A 19,745-nucleotide genomic window follows, 5' to 3' on the forward strand; every position below is an offset into this window, starting at 1 on the left:
TAACATATAGGGATTGAAATAATATTAATTATAATTAATAATATGCTTGGCTAAGTTAAAGCAGAAATCTAGTTAGCATTAATAGTGCTAATAAGTGATGAACTAAAATGACTAACATATAAATTCATTATATATTTTTCTTACCATACCTATTTTCCTTATTTTCGGCATTATTTCCTATAGCATTTTCTCCTTCAACCACTAGAGAAAGAGTATCTCTCAGAGCTCTCTTGCACATGCGCAGCAGCGTATAGCCAAAGCGGAGAGGGAGTAATCGGGGTAAGTGTGTCGGGCTCAGCTGTAGAGTCACCAACACAGAGGCACAACCACCACGCATACCAGCACAAGCCGAGCCATACACACGCACACACTGGCTGGCAACTTTGTTGGCCAGTTTTTGGAAGCCATCATTCGCTCGTCAGTCGTTTGCTAGCATACGTCACGGAGTTCCTGTAGCGCTGCTCTTGCACCTCTCGCCCCCTCTCAGTTCTCTCTCACACAACGGAAGCATTCAGGATAAAAAATAATACGAAAAAAATAAATAAAATAAAAACTAAAGAACATTGATTCAAAGTGAAGAACGCAGAGGAGGGGATAATTCCGTCATCGAACGATCAATAAACTCCAAGCAGCAGCAGCAAGTAAGTGCATTTTAACCCCCGAAAATAAGTAACGCAGGCGGAAGTGGAAGTCCGCCAAGGAAAGGACACTCGAGCGAATATTGTATGTGTACATCTTTATTATGTATAAGGGGTTCCTCGAAGTTTCCTCATGATTTACATACATGTACACACATCACACACATCTCGAGTGCAGCCAAGCGATACATACACAAAAAAGTGCACAAAACAAAAAAATAGGAAAAAAATTCTGATTGCACCTTCGCATTCAAAGAGTTCACACTTTTGTGTCTGTATTTTGGATGAGTGTGTGCGTGTGAGTGTGACTTTTCTTCGGCTTGGCCAGGCCAAGTTTTTTTCCCTCGAGTTTTTCCGGGAGTTTCTAACCCCCCCCCACTGTATTCGACTGCAAATCGGCCGAGTTTCTCGTTAGGGGATTTCCATTCTGGGCATCTAATAGCCATAAATTTGACTTGCATCACGTTTTCAGCATTTGTTGCGATCGTTATCAGAGCCAGGCCACAGATCTCAGATCTCTCTGGCATTTGCCAGCTGAGTGCACTGAGAGAAAATGTTAGTCAGACTAATTAAGAACTTATCTTTCTTTTGAAACGTATCCAATAACAAAAAGTTACTTTCAATATTGCTAGGTTTGGCTTTTCCATTTTAAAATATTTAACTAATTATATAAATTTTGTTATAGAAACGAAAGTTAACTTAATCTATTTTTTCCCAGTGCTAGTTCAGGCTCATTTAGCTGCTGCTCTCTGCCCCCGATCGAGTTTTAGTTGAAATGAACATTATGACTATGTGTTCATGGATTGTCATCTGGTGTCGCTGATTAACATCTTAATTAGCCTTGCAATTATTTCCTGCATTGTGCCCTAGCAGCAGCACTGGCTTTTCGCCAAATAAATGCATTAAGATTCATCCAGAAAATGCAGGCAAATAGGGAGTTTTGCAGGAGAAAAGCCTCTGCCACTCAACGATTACTATATACTATAGTACACAAAATGAGGGCCCAAAAACCCAAGTGAATCATGCTGGAAATGTGCACAGAACAGGTCTTGCAGTTGCAGTTGCAGTTGCCATTGTCCATTGTCCATTATCCATTTTTCGAGCCAAAGAACCGGGAACGAAGGTGCTGGACTGAAACGGCGGAGCTGAGGAGGAGCTGGGTCCCGGATGATAAATCAAGTCTGGCCAGTTGTTTTTGTCTGTGGTAACGAAAGAAAAATTGAAAAACAAAAGCCACGGACAACACAACATAAACAGCGAACAGCTGATGATGCTCTTCAGCATCTCAGCGAAACTCATCGAGTGTATGTATCTGCCAGATACGTTTGCTGTCCCGATCGTGGCCAACGAATCTGGCCGCCTTAATTGGCCAAAAAGGGTAGCTCGGAGTCAAAGAAATACAACTAGTGCAGAGAGAGAAAATAAAGGGGAAGAAAGATGAATTATAGGAGAAGAAAATAATGAAAGAAAATAAGAAGTATGCATTTTTCTTATAAATTTAATACTTCATTATATATTTATATCTTTCTGAAATGTTCTCTAAATTAACGACCCATTTCGCTGATATTTCTCTGCCTGTAGCCATGTCAATTCCTTTGTGTGCTATTTTTGAACTAGTCTTGGCCTTTTAAGGCACTGGTCAGCTTTAAGGCGCTTTTCACTCCAATCCAAGCCAAGCCGATCTGGGCAGGGAATAAAGGCAATTAAGTCATCGTTAGGCGGCATTAGGGGCTTTAATTAGTACATCGCATTTTCGCTGCCAACTGACGCGGCAGTTTTTCACAGCCCCGCGGGTCGTCTTACATGGACAGAGATACCTTTCAGAAACGGATACATAGATACAGATACAGATACTGATGGAAGAACCCAGTTACCAGGTAGCTGTGGCGGCAGCTGGCTAATCCTAAAATGGCACGCATTTCGTCCCCGACGGACCCTCTCTCTCTCCCTACCCGACCCCGATAATGCCCGACTATAATTAGAAAGTTAGTCAGCCGACTTGGCGTAACTGTAATTACGGCTGGGTATCCGAAAGATACCCAAACAAAACCAAACAATGGACACTTGATGTCTCTTGTCTCCTGATGTTTCTTGTCTCGGTTTTGGGTTACTGTTTTGGGCCTGCTCCGAGCAGGTCCTGATTTATGGCAGCGGGAAGCGAAGAAAGCAGAAAGTGAAATTCGGTGTGGGAAAAACCTGTTTGCCATTTACCCAGGATATAAACAAAGGCGGAGACAAAGACCCAGCAGTGTCAAGTTCAAGTCGTACGATTATCGGAAGTTATATAAGGTTTTCGGGCGCATTATGGATGAGCCTAGACTAAGGGATATTCGAACAAACATTGGTAAGAGAAAAAAGAATATGAAGAATAACAGTTAATTAGGAAATATTTAACAAAAAGATAGAGGGAAGCCGATAAGAGATATAGATAATTCACTTGCCTTTGCAGTATCAATATATCTTAATGTAATTATATTATTAAGTATATAATCAGCTTCAAATGTTGATTTGCAAAAAGTATGTAATACATTTCACTTACAGAGTGCTGGGTATTTAATAGTCGACTCCAATGCCCAGTAAAATTCTCAAAGCACGTCATAGTTCTACAACTGTTAGATAATGTTATTTTGTATATAGCAGAAATGTTTGTAAATGTATATTTTTCCTGATTAATTATTAACTAACTCCTAAACATTCTTAAATAGGAATTAATGTTCTTCAATTAAAGATGATTTACCTTTTTCCAACATCTAATTTTAAATGATATCCTTATTAAGGCGAAAAAATTCTCCCGCCAAAAAGTATGCAATGATTCCTAAGCACTCATTTGAGGGTATTTAATATTTTCTGTAGCTTTCCTTTAGTTATTCCGCAAAATGTCAAAAATTATGTGATATTTCTCAAATAAACGCAGCTGCAACGAGAGCTAAAGGGAAGGAATTCCCGGGGGGATGGCCATTGTGATGGGGTGGTGGTAATGGTGCTAGTGGTGGTGCTGTTTCCAGGTGGTAGGCCCAGTAACTGCACACTGCGCAGTACCCCGTTACCCATCCCCTGCGGCTGGGGGTTGCTGACGTGTTCATTTTCCACTGGCGCTGATTTGCAGCTACGTTTAGGGCCTTTCATCGATCTGCAGCTTTGGCGCGCGTGTGGGGCTCGCATAATCTCTGCTCGAAAAATGGGCACCCTTCGGGGAACCGAGAGCCGAAAATAGCAAAGGTGACCCCCAAAAAATGCTGCGGAACGAGAAGCTGCGAAAAGTTTTTCAGTGCCTACATTTCCCTAAATGCGGAAGTCGTAGCTATATATCTATATATATATATACATAGGTGTAGGTATATATACAAATAATTGCAACGAGAGTCGAACCAAAACATTCGAAGGTTGCCTTGGCAATCTTCGGGGGGAGGAAGGGAGAAAGGGCCCTCAACTGCGCAGGTCAAACAAATTTGTTTGTAAACAAAATCCCACTGAGAGGAGAGAGACAATTTTCCTGCACCGAAAGTAGGGGAAATTCAGTAACAGCAGCAACGGTGTCTCGGTCCCAGTAACCAACTGCGGTCCGAACTATTTTTAAACTCTGTTGGGGGTGTCTGCAATGGGGTTGGCCATTGGGGTGGCGGTCGATTAATACTCGCCCATAAATCTCCTTTTTAATTGGCAACGTCCAGGCACAATTGCTTCACTTAAACAAAGGCACTTTAAGCATGACAGCCCACAATGGTGTCAAATATTAATTTGATTACGAAGAAAAGGAAAATTCAATTGGTTACACAAAAGGATACAACGGGTTAAGGATAAGGGTATCATAACTCCGCATTTAATAGAGCATTCTTATTGATTTTCTGGAAACCCCTATATGAGGAATTTATAAAAATAATAAAGTTATAAGGGAAAACTATAGATTTGATAAATTTATATTACCAAGAAAAGGAAAATTCAATTGGTTATAAAAATGGATACAAAGGGTTAAGAATAATAAGGGTATCATAACTCTGCATTAAATAGAGCATTCTTATTGATTTTCTGGAAACCCCTATATAAGGAATTTATAAAAATAATAAAGTTAAAAGGGATAACTATAGATTTGATAAATTTATATTACCACGAAAAGGAAAATTCAATTGGTTATAAAAAAGGATACAAAGGGTTAAGAATAAGGGTATTATAAACTTGCATTAAATTGATCACTCTTATTGATTTTCTGGAAACCCCATTATATGAGGAATTAAGAAAAATAATAAAGTTATAAGGGATAACTATAGATAAGTGTCAAGATCACAAATATATTTTTCAAAACACTTTCCTTTGTTTATAAATTCATGATTTCACATGTGTTGCCTATTATTTTTAATTACACTTCTAAAACTATTACAAATGAGATTATTTCATTGCAAGGCCCTGCGGCTATAGTGAGAGTCATGATGATATGGGATGACTGGAGGTGTAAAGACCTTTCTATAGCTTTAGCTGATGTAATCCATGGCGCGGAAAGGGCGCACAAATCGATTGAATGCCGCAATATTAGATTGATTGATTGTTTACCGGAGACTGTAGGGGCCACAGACGGCGCTGACCCAGTGTTCTAAATACGGCAGCTGGGCCTGCGACTGATACTGATAAACAAAGTGATAAAATTAATGCGTCGTGCCCAGCAGATTTGCCTAAGAAGCGACATCGACACTCGCATCTGCGTCTCACGTACTAATTGAAATTACGCGTTATTAAACAGCCACTTTGTACACATAAAACAATATAATAAAAAAGCTCATCTAAATGCCATTAATATGTGTACAATCCAAGTGCATCAAGGTACGCGAACTTGATATTATATGTGTGTGTATTATGTATAATGAAAGTATCTTGTGTGCGATGACAGAGAACCTGCAGTCACACATTTATCATCGATCGTTCGATAAGCAAAATCAAAACACAATGAACCTGGCCAATGAATGATTCCCTTCCTTTCCTTCCCTCGATGCTCAGGCAGGTACAGTGATACCTCACAAGTGTCTCTTTGCGTGTGTGGGGGGACCTGTGACATCAAAGAACCGCTTGCGTCACTTTTTCGAGGAGCTTTATGGGAGGCTTGATGGGGCTTAGTATATATATTTATAGATATAGCGAATAAAGAAAACGAAACAAAAAGTGCTTTGTGATTATAGCAAATGCCATCAAAGGAGGGAGGACTCTTTCTGTGAATTGTTTTGAAATTGAAAAGGAATATGGAACATATAACTATTACAACTTGGTATTTGTTTTGGCTTATTATATTATAAATGCTTGTATCTATTACTTAATAATCTGTAGAAAGACTGCTTTACAAATGTAACTATAAATGCTTTCAGCCATACAGAATTCTCGCTAAGATATGGCAAAAGTTGTATTGCATTGACACGTTTATAAAGAAAGTATATAATCGTATATCTCCCACGATATCCATGTTTATTTTGTTCTATTACATATGGGATCCATTACCAAGCCTTTAAAATTCCACTGCCTGCAGTTGAAATACAATTCATATGCACGAGAGGCAACATAACTATTTCTATGTATAAATGTGCACTGAGAAAAAGGGATTCATTGAGACAAGTCTGAAATTTTTAAATATAATTTTAATATTCTCAGTTTAATAAAATACGTATTAAATTTGAAGTTCAATGGAAGACTATCTAATTCTTTTATTTAACAATAATTTGAAATGCCTTAAAAGATGATCAAACTTGTGCTCAATTCAATCTGTTTTCCCCTCCATTGACGTGATATTTTTCCAGTGCACCAATGTTTGTCCACTCGAATGGATACATAAAACGAATAAAAAGTATCTTCACTCTATGTCGCATATATGTATCTAGCTTCTGCTTCTGCTGATGCGTTGGCGTTTGTCATTCGCCAGCACGAGTTTGCCTCAGATACTATTTCGATATCCCGAACTGCGCAGTATCTGAAAGCTATGCTCGTGTCATGGACTGGATTACAGTTACAGCACAGCTCTACAGTGGGCCAACAAGGCACAGTGGGGTGATTCGGGGGAGTTGGTGCGCAATAACCCAGAAAGAGCCCCCAGAAAGTGCTCGGAACAGTTGAGTTCGCTTCACTCCCTTTGAAGCTGCCCGCTGCAGCCTTGTTTCTTCAACATTTGTTGTAATCATTTAAAGGCTGAGATGCTTACAATTTATGTATGTGCCAGCTACCATAAACATTACTCGATTACTTGATTAGATAAAGAAAAAAATAAAGCAAGAAAGAAGAGACTCCCGCATTTCTCTTGGCATTTCGGCATTTGTTTATTTGAGTTTAAAGTGCTTTGGTTTTCTATTTTGTTTTCCATTTCGTTGGCGTCTCCTCCTGATGACGCCAATATTGTTTACCTCTCCACGCAAAAGTAGGGGAATTTTGTTTTCATAGTGTTTATTTTTCCCAATTTTTTTTTTTAACATAAACACGACGCGTGCAGACTGAGATTAATTATAAGGGGTAAAAAAAAAGAAAACAAACTTGCGTTGGCCAACGGTGTGAGGAGATCACAAGATATTTTGTAGTAGGTATAGTGGCCATAAACACACATAAATTTCCCTATGTATATTTGGGCATATAGACCTGGCTATATCCGTCGATCTTTGGCACCTTTGCAGCTGTAGCCGTGAGCTACTTTCCTGCTGCTCTCAGCAAAAGCTACAACTTGTCGCCGTCAGCTGTTGCATGATAAAATGTCTAAAAATATATACATAGAGGACCGCACAACAAATGGTTGCGCTAATGGCTAAACAACCTTGAACCTGGCCGAGAGGTTGTGCTTTTGGTTATGGCCAGGAATATATATATTGTATGTGCTTTTATTATCAGAAATGAAACGAAATTACCTAATGGGTGGCAAAACAAGAATCAGTTTTGGGTGTGCAATAGAACCAGTATGAGATAATTAAACCTGGAGCTTCAAATTAAATGCAAATAAAACAATGGGGAGTCTTTGAATTGGAGATATCATTTATGAGTAAATATTTATGTTGGCGAATAAATAAATACCCTAGAAGTTACACAAAGAGTCGTTACTGACACTTGTTGGTTTTTACTATTTCAATTAAATTCAAATTGCATAATGCGATTATCCACAAATCGAGTCTGAACTTATTTGAATGACTCGAGTGTTCTCGGTTTCGCAGCGAATGACAATTTGCGAATAGTTCTCAGGCGTTTGCCTTTCATTAGCATTTTTATGCGTTCCGACTGTCCGACAACTTATTGCTTGGCTGCCTCAGCCGTGACTCGGCATTAAAAATCTAAAATTATTGAGACAGAGAAACTGTATTTCAGCATGAACTTTGGAGTAGCCGAAGCTAGTAGCTGTCAGATACATTTGCCAATAGTACTTTGCCCCATACCCAAGGCAGAGAGAGAAATATTTGCTGAAATAATTATAAATTATGAAAGAAAATAAATAATACATAACTTAAGTAAACTTCATTTGAAATTTTCTCAAGATAAACTTATATTTTGTAACCCACTAAGGTTCATATTTGTTTATTTAGTAGAAGTGTAAACTAAATTTCCTAGATTTCCTACCACATTTGTATCTTTCCGCTTAGTGTACTGTGTTTCCGCTGGTTTCCCCCCTCTTTTCGCGTTGCTTAGTCACTCGCTGGGCCCGTGGCAAGTCGGTGGCGAAGAGCCACTTGGTCTGGCGTCTATAGAAAAGTATCTAACAGATACAGATACGGCCAGCAAGTACAGTTTGGCGGGCGGGGAGTGGCGTGCGAAAGTGTGTCAATGCGCAAACGTCAGAGCAGCTGATCGACCAGAGAGAGCGTTAGTTTTCCAAAGAGAGAGGGAGAGCGAGTGGCTCTCTCGCGATCGCTTTTGTTGGTAAACAAAAATCACGACCAACACGTATGATCGCTCTCTCGCTCTCTCTCAGCTGGTGGAGCATAATGTTTTTGGCGCTGCCTGGCTTTTGTTTACTGCTGCTGCCAGCGATCGTGGCTTTTTGCGTTTTAAAAAAATACATAATTATGGGCTTAGATACGCTCCCGATCGCTGCCCTCTCTCCGCTCTTTCGTTACGCTCTCGCACAGATACACTCATACGGTGATGGGGGACTCCTCCGTTTGAGATACTTTTGAGGCTTCAGCTGCGATCGCTGGCTGGCATTCGCCTTTGATATTTGAAAGCCAACGCAACAGCAAACAGCAGCAGCAGCAGCGACGAGTTCGAGTGCTGCAGAAGGAAAGTGAAAACCAAGGAAAAAGATTAGGTAAATACACACAACACAAGCCACAAAATAGACCAAAAAAAGTGTGAAATTAGCCCCGAAAAAAAATAGAGAGAGAGTGAGAGAACGTTTGGCCAAACTGCAGCAGCCACAGAAACACACAGGTAAAGATACAGATACCAGTGCAGGCGAACACACAGCCGCAGATACTTTTGTAGCTTTTGTTCTTGCGTCCACTTTTGAAATTCAAATGCGCTTCCGCTGGCTTCAGTTGGCAAACGAGTGTCGACTAGGCAGTACCTCTTCTGGGATCCGCTGTATCTGTATCCGTAACCGTATCCGTATCCGTGACCGTGGTTCTCCGTGAATTTAACTGAATTTTGCGTGTGTTTTTATATCCCGTGCTAAGTTTTCCAAATCCACCAGGTGAGAATCATCATATTTTCCAAATCGTATGCAAAATTCTGGCACTGCCAAGGTCGCCACTGACGTCACTTTGCTCGTCTTGCATAATTCCGCATTATGCCATATAAAGCGAACCCCTTTCCCAAAAGCACTCAAGTGTTTGTTACAGATTGGCATTTGTTATTTTCTGCTTTTGTTTATGTGTTGTTTGTTTTTTCTTTCTATCCCAAAAAAGTAACAAACAAAAACACGAAATTCCATCAACAACAAAGGAACTTTTGCACTTTGACAGGGGAGAGAGAGAGGGAGAGCATAAAGCTAATCAGATACGATTTGACTGATATGAATATATGCCCACATATATGTAGATATCGGACTGTGTGTGTTTCTCTATATAGATTGGCTATTGGTTTGTACTTAAAAAGAAAGCTTTAGATATTGTTCTTTGTTTGAAATACTTGTTGAAGCAAAAATACATTTTTCGGGGCTCTCTTTTTAGGTTTTGGTGAAAGATTGCCAAAGAGATATGTATTTCAATAGGGAAAGTACAAAGTTTAAACTAACCAAATGGTGAAATTATAAAATGAGGTTAAAGTTCTCAAGGGATTTAATTTCTAATGAAATCATGAAGAAACCCTTTGTTAAAAACACATTTCTTTATTTAATTCCTTTTTGTTAACTTCCCTTTTCGGTCCATCAATCTTTGTTTAGCTCTCGCTTATTCTGTGCCCCGATCAGTGCATCTGTCGGATCAACTAAATTAGTTCAAGTTCATTAGCCCAGCCCCGGACATCAGGGGGGAAGGGGGGTTAGACTACAATCAACTGAACAAAAGCCTGAACTTTCGACTGGCGGCTCGTTTGCTGCACACGCCAGACTCTGGTCGGACCTAGACTATATAGTAAACAATAGTATACAAATAGGAATTATTAGCATAGTTGAAGCTGTCTGGCGAATTCGTCTGGGGTGCGGCTTATCGGACCTCAAATAAGTTGGCGAATATTTTGTGTGTTGTTTTTCTTTTTTATATAGTTATCAGTTAGGCAAACTTGTTCCAAAGGCCCAAACATTGTTTTGTTTACTTAAAAGCGAACAATGCCAGAGCATTGTGAAGATAGCGATATTATAGGTATCGAAGTAAGAGTTAGGTAATATTAAGTTCATAAAATATCAGAACATAAAGGGTTTCCCTCTGATGTAGGCTAGTGTTATCTATCGATCAAGGTCAAAGTCGCCAAGAAAATCAAATATATATTGTGTGGCTAAAATAAGCACTATGATATGGCAATTGTCAATGCAGCTAGAATATATATGTATATGCAGAGCACATCTATCTATTGTATTTCAAGGTTGTTTTTGTTTCGCTGTCAATGGGCAGATGTTACAAAAGTGAAATTATATTTACTGGCAAACAAAATAGGCTAGAAGAGGCACATATCTCGGGGTCCATGACCAATCGTTATCAAGAGTGACTGAGCCTCAGCCTGAGCCTGAACCTGAGCCTGTGCCATAAAAGTAAGACCCCCTTGGAGCCGATTTCCCCCCCTACGTGTTTATTAATAAAATGCCAGCACGGATCGTTGCTGCCACCGCCGTTTAGTTGTGCAATGCAAATTTATTTCGACTGCAAAATATTTCGCCTCTAATTCGCATAGCTGCATATATGTGCTAAATATGCATTGACGAGTGCCAAAGTCACCGCAAAAAATATGGCCTGGCATTTTGAGGTCAAGCGAGGCAGCTCCTTGGATAATACTTAATATATAAATCTATTCGTATGCACAAGGCACTTCCTTAATAATCTAATGGCAATTATCAGAATTTATTTCCACCTCGCCAGTCCAATGGCCCCGCCATCAAATTTGATTGTCAAACTTTCGCTGACATTTTGACTCGGGTCTGCCCCATCAAGCCCAATTTTCGTACGCTTTTCTGTCTCTGCCGGAGATTTCACTTTGTTAGTTTGCTGCTTTTCACGTTTTCCGTTTTTGCGGTCAAATTGCAAATTGCCGTGGCAATTGTCTTTGCAAGTCCAGCTCCAGCTTCAGCTCTAGCTCTAACTCTAACTTTAGCTACATTTCTATTTATTTTCCTTTTGTTAGTGCTTATGGCTTTTTCCTCCGAGTTTTCCATTTTCCGTGCGCAATTTGATCGACAAAAATATGCCAGTCGAGTTGCCTGGCATCTTTATGACGATGCGATAATCAGCTGAACATAGGAAAATGCACCGAAAAAAAGCTATAGATATTTTAAGAAGATATTTTTAAATTATGAAATGAATAAAGGTGACATTTTTGGGTAGTCTTTTGTTGGTAAACCTTTCTATTTAAACTCTCTTTCTATTGCTTTTTTCTGTTAATATTATCCTTTGTCATAGAATATTTCTCTGTGTGTGCCTTTTGCCAGCGATTTAGTTCAATTCATCTGGGGAAGAGATATTATATATGTATGTACTATATATACGGGCATGGCTTGGTACACATTTTCCTATTGTCATGACGTGAGCTCGATTCAAATTGCATACCGAGTACACTCGGCGATTGTGTGTGCCATATATAATTGCCTCGATCATAAGCTCGGCGCATGCACACACCGCTGGAAAGCCATGAGCGGGAGACTCTCAGCTGGGAAAACTTAATGGGCAGTGCCTGCGATACTTTACGGCAGTGCCCCCATCTATTATACATATGTACCGAGAGTTGTCAGCACGGTGCTACAGAAGAAATCTGATGAATGTAATCAAAACGTAATTGGCGACTCTGCTTAATTTGCGTCGAGGAAATTTCACTTTCGCAATCGAATCCGAAACCGCATTTCCATTAATTCCAACTCGAGCTCTATATATATGTACATATATTGTATTTTGAATAATGTCGAATTGATGCAATAAAAATAAATTGGCATCTTTAGGCTAGGAAACTTGTGGCATTTTGTGTTGCTCAGTATTATCACTTTAATTAAATTTTAGGAGAAAAATGAGTGAGTTCCTAGGAAAGGCAATTAAATGAATGACTATGGAAAATGGGAATTCAAACTGTATGATTCAGATCGGATACTCTATCTAAATTTGGTTTAGTTTATTAAAATCATAAGAATAAATTTCTTATAAATTGTGTTCAAGAAACTAAATTGGAAATTAAAACTTCCTTGATCTTAAAGCAACAATTTATTTTCATTAACTGTTTGAAAAAGAATCTTTATGGTCAAAAAATTAACCATCCAGCTTAAAAAACCTAATCAACGAGAAGTAGTTTAAGTCAATTAAAAGTCAATTAATTATTTTTTTACTTCTTATTTTATTATATTTTCTTGTCTTTTTCAATGTAATCTCCCTTTTAGAATCTTATATTCCTGTATCCATTTGTATATAATCCCTGTTCTAATTGCCTCTAAGCCTTCTTTAATAAGCTCTCTGTACCCTTTGTCATATTGTATTTAAAAAAGAAAGTATCATGTTGGATTAAAACCTGTCTGCCTGTTGGCAGAGTATGGGAAGTGCAATTAAATGAAATTAAGTAGCCGCCCCATTGAACCGCGTGCGCCCACGCAAACAAGCTGCTTACTGCGGGGGCTTCCGAAAGGGGGTGGTGATTACGCAATATGCGCACAATTTGCTAAGCTCATTTCGCATTTTCCCATTTCTTTCGTTGCAGCTTCTACGCTAAAGCAAAACGAGAAGCGAAACAGCGTACAAAACAACAAGAATTAAATAAAAGACTGAGCAACGTTCAAGCAAAAATCCAAGGAACAAAATACCAACAGCAACATAAGCAATCTCCATTTGTCTCTCTAACTGTGAAAATAATAAGCCCCACAAAAGCAGCAGCAGAAAACCAGCGAAACTTTGATCTCAACACCCCCGCAAAGCAATATAGAGCCATCTAACGCCGGATCAGAGCTCCGAAAACCCGTATAATGCTAAGCAGCCTCGCCTCCTATCTCTTTGGATCGCCAGCGACAGCCGATTCAAGCAGCCAGGAAGCGAATCCCGCCCAGCAGTCCAACTCGAATCCAACTAGCTCCGACCCAGCCACCGATCCTGCCACGGCCGGAGATGTAATCGAGGTCACCTCATCGACGCCCTCGGTAGCGGGCAGCCAGCGGGGTCAGCCGGCGGTGCGCTCCTCCAACGGTAAAAGGGGTCGCAACAAGCGCGGCAAGCAGCAGCGGAACCACCAGCAGCAGCAACAGCAGCTGCAGCAGCAGCAGCAGCAGAGGAAGCAGCCGGCGACTATTACCAAGTTGCTGACGCCCTCGGGTGAGACCATTGACGATGACTTCGATGAGGATGAGTGGTACATCGTGGAGAAGGAAGGTGAGTGTTGCCTAGCAGGACTTTAACCCACCGGAGGAATCATCTTAATCTTGTTCCAGACGAGGAGGATGACTCCCTGCCGCGCAGTGACTCCGAGGAGGAGCTCTCCGTCGTCGAGGTGACGCAGCAGCAGAGGGGATCCACCGCCTCGGCCGCCTCAACGGGCGGCCATGGCCAAGCGGCATCCTCCCGCCGGCGGCAGCACCTCAACTCGCATTCCCTGTACAGCGGGCCGCGGCCACAGCAGCAGCGCAATTATCTGCAGCGCTCGCGTGTCGCCCGCCCGCTGAGCATCAGCACCCACAGCCCGCCCAGAAGTGTGCCGCCCGTCCAGGGACTTCCGCTTCCGCTGGGTCTGCCTCTGCAGCTGGCACTTCCGGTGACACTGGACACTGACAATGTCACCCAATCGCTGTACGTGGCCTCGCCCAGCGGCAGCGACCAGGCGGTGACCCAGGGTGCCGGTGCCGGTGCTGGCGTGCTGATGGAGGAGTCCTGGTACGTAACACCGCCACCATGCTTCACCTCGATTGGGCCAATCAATATGGAAACATCACCATTTGAGAATCTATTGATTGAGCATCCAAGGTTGGTGATCTTTATAGTACACAACTCCAGTCTCCCCATTGAACCTTGTCCCCTCCCCCAAGAACCAACCGCAATTTACAGCCAAAAACGCACGCTAATAATATAGTTTACTATATTATTTTGTTACAAATTTGACTAATGGAGAATGTTTTTCTTTTGCTTGCAGCATGTCCGTTTATCGTAGTATTAGGTCCACCCAGGAGGGCACCGAAAGTTTTGTTAATCTTGATCTCGGGCTGTCGTCGGAGTTGCAGGCGGAACCGGAAGCAGCTGTGGAGGAAACGGAACCGGAAGCCGAGCCAGAGCCACAGAGCCAGGTTCTGCGGGAGCAGCGCAATAATAGCGCTCGCTACGATCGCCATGCGGCCGCTCAGCTGAAGCAGCAGACGCTGGCTCGTCAGAGCCAGAAGGTAAGGATCAACGGGATTATAATATATATATCTTAAATTAATTTATTAATCTGCTTTTAGAGCAACAACAAGAAGCAGCACCAGCAGCTTTGCCGCAGCGCCATTAAGCGGGCCAATAAGGTGCGCGACTTCCAGGCCAAGGCCAACCGCCCCCGCCGCTCGGAGATGCAGCATTGCAAGCTGGTCAGCGGTGCCAACAACAACCGCAGCAAGTGCTGCTACTAGGCACACACACACCGCACACACCTGCAATCGCACCCGCACACCCACCAGCTCCCCTCCCCCCCAGCCACGCCCCCAAAACACACACACACCCCTCCCGCACTGGAGGAGCATTACAATCATGGCATGGATTTTAATTAGTATTTTAACTTAACCAACCCAAGATGAAACGAGAAAATCGGCAAGCGAAATGTGAAGGAAATGCCACAAAAATATATCAAAATCTAGCAGCTACGAAAAAAGAAAACACATACGTTTAATTAAACTTAATAATTAATTGTGTAAAAAACGAAAAACAAAAGCCACAAAAAAAAAATTAACTATCTGTGTAAATGCGTAGATTTTAACGTTTGCCGTTTCTATTTCAAAACTTATATGAGAAAAAAAATACCAAAAAAATGCAATAAAATTTTCAAAATGAATATGCAAAAAAACCCATAAGAAAAACGAAACAAAACAAATGACAAAAAAAATTAATTATGTATATGAAATAAGCAAGCGATTTTGTTACTATAGCAGTTTTATTTATTTAATCTTAACAATCAAAATGAAACACACACATGATAACTTTATGGTATGATTTGCAAAACATTTTATGTTTACCTTTTGATTGAGCAATCTCTGATGGATCTTTATTTGAGTTGAGAAAGTATGAATTTTGTGTGTAAAGTGTATGCTTATCGACATGTAGGATATAATGTATTAAACCCCCGATGCACCAGATGTAATGTTCTATATTGTATGCCTGATTATATATATATAAATATGTTGGAAATGCGCGTGCGTATGTATGAAACAAAAATGTGCGAAAATGACAAACAACAACAAACAAAAAAAAAATGATAAAAGTATGTATAACAAAAGAAAAAAAATCACAATAAAAAAATGATTATGCTAAAACTAACAAAAGGAGTTTTAATTTCATCTATATCTCTTAAATTCTATATCGAAACCTAAGGTTTTTAATTTAAATCGGGTGATTATCATACAAAGTTTTCTTTTCTTTATAGATTTTAACCAATTATTTATTAAAAAACAGAATTGAGAAGAAGTTCCTTATAAAATATGCAATGATTTGATTGTATTACATCAACTTTACCCTATTAATTTCCTCAACAATCTCTTTTAAATGTGGGTCAGTTGGCGGTTGAACTCAGGAGTTGTCACGGTGGATGGTCAAGGGTTAACCTTGCTGGGATATTGATATAAGGTTTTAATGGCGTTTACATCAGGGTCAAATTGGATGGCAGGCGGACGAGCCTTTCACAACGCCTTAAGTGCCAAGTAACTAATTAGTGATTTGTATTTCAACGCAGACACGCTTGGCAAACGGAGGCGATTAAAAGAGAGCCTAACCTGCAGATCCGCACTCGACAGTTAGGTGCCGTTGACCTTGGCCAAAAGGTAAGGGGTTGCCCAGCTCCAGCTCCATCTCCAGCTCCAGCTCCTCCACTTTAGCTCCCATCTTCAGCTTCATCTCTGGGTTCCACCTGTTCCTTCACCAACTTCCGCGATGCAGAGCGCGTCTAACGGCGAACCACAACGAAAGTAAATCAGCAAATGGAATCATCACAGGCGGTCTCTGCGAGATTCTTTCACAACAACCTGCAGCAGGCGGAGAAGAAGAGCCCCTGATGGAGCCCTGAGAGCCACCAGAATGCGGTTCGCTGGCTCTGCTCTTTTACACAGAGAGAAACAAGGTTATTTTCTTTATAATAAGATTAATTTTGGGGTACCCAGAGCTGGCAAAGAAATCTGTTCTTAGATCACATCGAATTTGAATTATAAATCTGCAAGAGGTGTACTTGAAATGTTTAATTTTCTAAAAACGATCATAAAATTTACTATAAGAAATACACAAGTATATCTTTTATTAATGGATGCTATAAAAGTTAACAAAATATATTTTTACTTACACAAAGAAAATAGTTTGATCTTCTTATAGAAAACTATATTTATAAGTTTAAGAAATATATTTTAATTTGTCCATTCTTTCATCAGCTTAGGTGTTTTAATCCATTCTTATGACTTCTATAGCTATCGATCATTTAAAATCAATTTATTATTATTTAAATATTTCTAAAAAAGAAAGTTTTCAAGAATAAATATTGTCTTGAAATGTATATATAAAGTTGATATCTAATTTTTTAAAATGTTAATGTTCTCTATGCCTTCTTTTTATTAGAACACTAACCATCACAAAATGAAAAGGAAAGTAAACTGACTTCGAGAAGCCGAAGTTTATTAACCCTTGCATTTTGAAATTGAATTATTGGATTGAATCGAAAATAGATCACAACTAAGTATTCGCTTTCTTTGAATCCGTTTTTATTAATACATTTTGCATTAAGTTTAAGAATCTCATATGTCAAACTCATAGCTAGATCGACTTGGCTGTTGATGCTGAGTAAGAATATGAATATTTTATGCCTAATATATAATACCCTTTAAGGTTCAAAATGCACAAAATTCGCTTCTCTGTAGCCACTGAAACGGATGGGATCTGTGGCTAGATGGATGGATGGAGGAAAACTCTATAAAGATCCGTGCGAGCCGCGCTTGGCTTCACACCTGCTCGCAACGCGAAGAGCTGCAAACCAGCCGCTGAGTCCGCGATAACCTGGTAACTCGGAAAAGTCCAAAGAGGTAACCGGCAACGGTACTCGGTACTCGGAACTCCGTTCGGACCAACTATTATGTAAGATTGGGCAATCCGGCGAACGAAAACACACATCCACATACTCGCACCCAACTCCCACACACACCCCCAGTCGGCGGCGGCGGCGGCGGCGCTGATTCTATTTGGCAAGTTGCACTTGAGTGATTTTTCGGGCTTCCAAAAAGCAAAACGGAAAACCAACAAACCTCTGAGCAGACGTGCAATATGTAAAGCGAGCCACTTAAACGGCGTAGCCCCAATGACGTAGCCGAGAAAAGCCGAGACAAAAGCTGGCAGCCAAAAATCGCGCAATATCAAAACCATTATCGAAAGTGAAACCCCAACAAAAAAATACAAAAAAAAGGTAAAGAGCGACTGAGAGCCAGAAAAACCCCGTTTTGTAGCGATTTGCGACGGATCGTCAACTTTTATGGCCAACGTCGCGAGGATTTGCTAAGCCCAAAGTGGAAATGGGCCAAGTTGTTCGGTGTCAGTTGGTCAAAGTGCGTGCCGAGCTGTGAACAGTGAACAGTGAACTGTGAACAGTGATTCGTAATAGTGGGTGTTAACAAGAAAAGCGCGTTGGAAAAGCTAAAATCAGTTGAGCAGGTCAGTACGGGCAGTGCTGGAAAAAGTTAAAAGGAAACGGATTAAATTCAGAAAAACTGTCTTTAAAGAGGTGAGTAATTAATGTAGAATATTTACATTATTAAAATGAAGATGTGCTTGGGGAGATTTCTTAAAAAAAAACTATAATAGTTTACTATATAAAACAGTAGATATAAAGGTCCACCGAATTATTCGAATTTAAAGTTTACTTATGTATTCTGTAGTTCTTGGGTTTAAGTTAAATGAAAATATAAAACTAGATAAAAGATACATCTTAAACCAAGATAAAATATACTTTACTTATCTTTTTACCAAAAAGTACTTAAATTTTATTGATTATTTTAATTTCAATTAAAAATTCTACTACTTTTTCTACCACTACACATTTTTCTATTGAAAATTTTTAAGCCTTTCACATTTTTGCTATCATGAATAATAATATAATATTCAACTCATTTTTATTCAACACTTTAAAAGCTCTAAAAATACAGATTTTGATAATCGCAACATCCAAAAATGTTAGTACTTTGATCTGAAGGTTTTTTCTAGGCTCCATTTCAAATTAAGTAAACTGATAAAGGACAATAAATAATTCCAAACCCTTTCTCTGTTCGGAAAATCTGTCATTAAACCGGTATTCGCAGGAAAGCTCATAACGTGCTCTTAACCGTTAGGTGCCAGTATTGGCAATTAATGCCGTTGGCCAGCAAGGGGCGAAGGAAAACGGCTCAAGGTCAGCCGAATGCGATTAACCATAATTATAGAGCCAAGTGTAGGAGCAACGGCAGCAGAACAACGGCAATGCGAGTGGCGGGCGAATAATGAAAGCCAAAAACCGAAACCAAAAGCCCAAGAAGAAGCGGCAACTATTGCATAACAAGAGCCAACAACAGAGTTAAGCGAAAAATAAAACAATAAACAAACATAGAAAAAAAAAACAACCACTAGCAACAAGAAGTTGGAGTAATTATAACAACAATTAAGCAAACGGCGTGCGTTTTTACAGCTAAGCGAAAAGTCAGCCAAGCATTTGGCAGGGATCGTTCATTAAAATGTAATCCAAGTTTAAGCGCAAACTTAAATCTAAGACTATGTTCTCTGCAGGGGCCATAATTAAACCATCGCCACGGATGACAGTTTTATGCCTTTGACCTTAACGCCTGACAAACCGAGTTACAAGATGATAGTGCCTACCTCCACATGTCATTGTTCTATCGGCGACATTGATATGGCATAGAATACCTAGAGTCCAACGGAAGTGCCTTTAATGCTTCTCGAGAGAATAACTATTTATGACGGATGTGTTTTATGGGATTTTATTTATGAGTAAAAAATATTCTTCATGCTTATTTTAATGAGGGTACTGATTTAAATAATGAGATCACAAAGGGGACAATAATTAGGGTACTTCTGAATACTTATGCTTAGTTTTTATTTAAGAATTAATATATATAGTATACAGAACAGCAAATATGAAGTACAGCTTCTTAGCTTCATAACCTTACTCAATATAGATACTCATCGTAGGATCTTATAGTCACCTTCACAATTTTATTGTCCATCATAAATCATGTTAAGGGCGTTTCAGCCTCCCTGTCTGAGATCTCCCAAGTCTTGAACATTGGCCACAATTAATTTATGAAGCAAACAAACTTCCTTCCTGCCAACACGCACGTTGGTGTAACCACTT

General features: G+C 39.9%; 1 protein-coding gene and 1 long non-coding RNA gene across 9 annotated transcripts; one reads left to right on the forward strand and one right to left on the reverse strand.

Moving 5' to 3' along the window:
* Window positions 1–283: 283 nt before the first annotated feature.
* Window positions 284–15,696, forward strand: TP53INP (Tumor protein p53 inducible nuclear protein). Of its 8 annotated transcripts, none has more exons than XM_020960437.2 (5): window positions 284–641; window positions 12,906–13,567; window positions 13,627–14,155; window positions 14,322–14,565; window positions 14,626–15,696. In XM_020960437.2, exons 2-5 carry the CDS (start codon window positions 13,168–13,170, stop codon window positions 14,788–14,790), a joined length of 1,338 nt encoding a protein of 445 aa, XP_020816096.2. In that variant the 5' UTR covers window positions 284–641; window positions 12,906–13,167; the 3' UTR covers window positions 14,791–15,696. The 8 variants fall into 8 exon arrangements, with proteins under 8 accessions (XP_020816096.2, XP_086689681.1, XP_020816094.2 ...); XM_086833555.1 differs by having other exon boundaries at window positions 13,627–14,065; XM_020960435.2 differs by lacking the exon at window positions 284–641 and adding an exon at window positions 8,586–9,273.
* An 84-nt stretch (window positions 15,697–15,780) lies between these two features.
* Window positions 15,781–16,928, reverse strand: LOC147643537 (uncharacterized). The gene is made up of 2 exons (XR_015271852.1): window positions 16,704–16,928; window positions 15,781–16,577 (listed from the first exon to the last, which is right to left on the reverse strand). It is a non-coding gene; the product is annotated as an uncharacterized LOC147643537 (long non-coding RNA).
* Between the last annotated feature and the right edge of the window lie 2,817 nt (window positions 16,929–19,745).

Source organism: Drosophila serrata, unplaced genomic scaffold (genome assembly GCF_035046125.1).
Source record: "Drosophila serrata isolate PLE 108 unplaced genomic scaffold, ASM3504612v1 contig_272, whole genome shotgun sequence".
NCBI lineage: Eukaryota > Metazoa > Arthropoda > Insecta > Diptera > Drosophilidae > Drosophila > Drosophila serrata.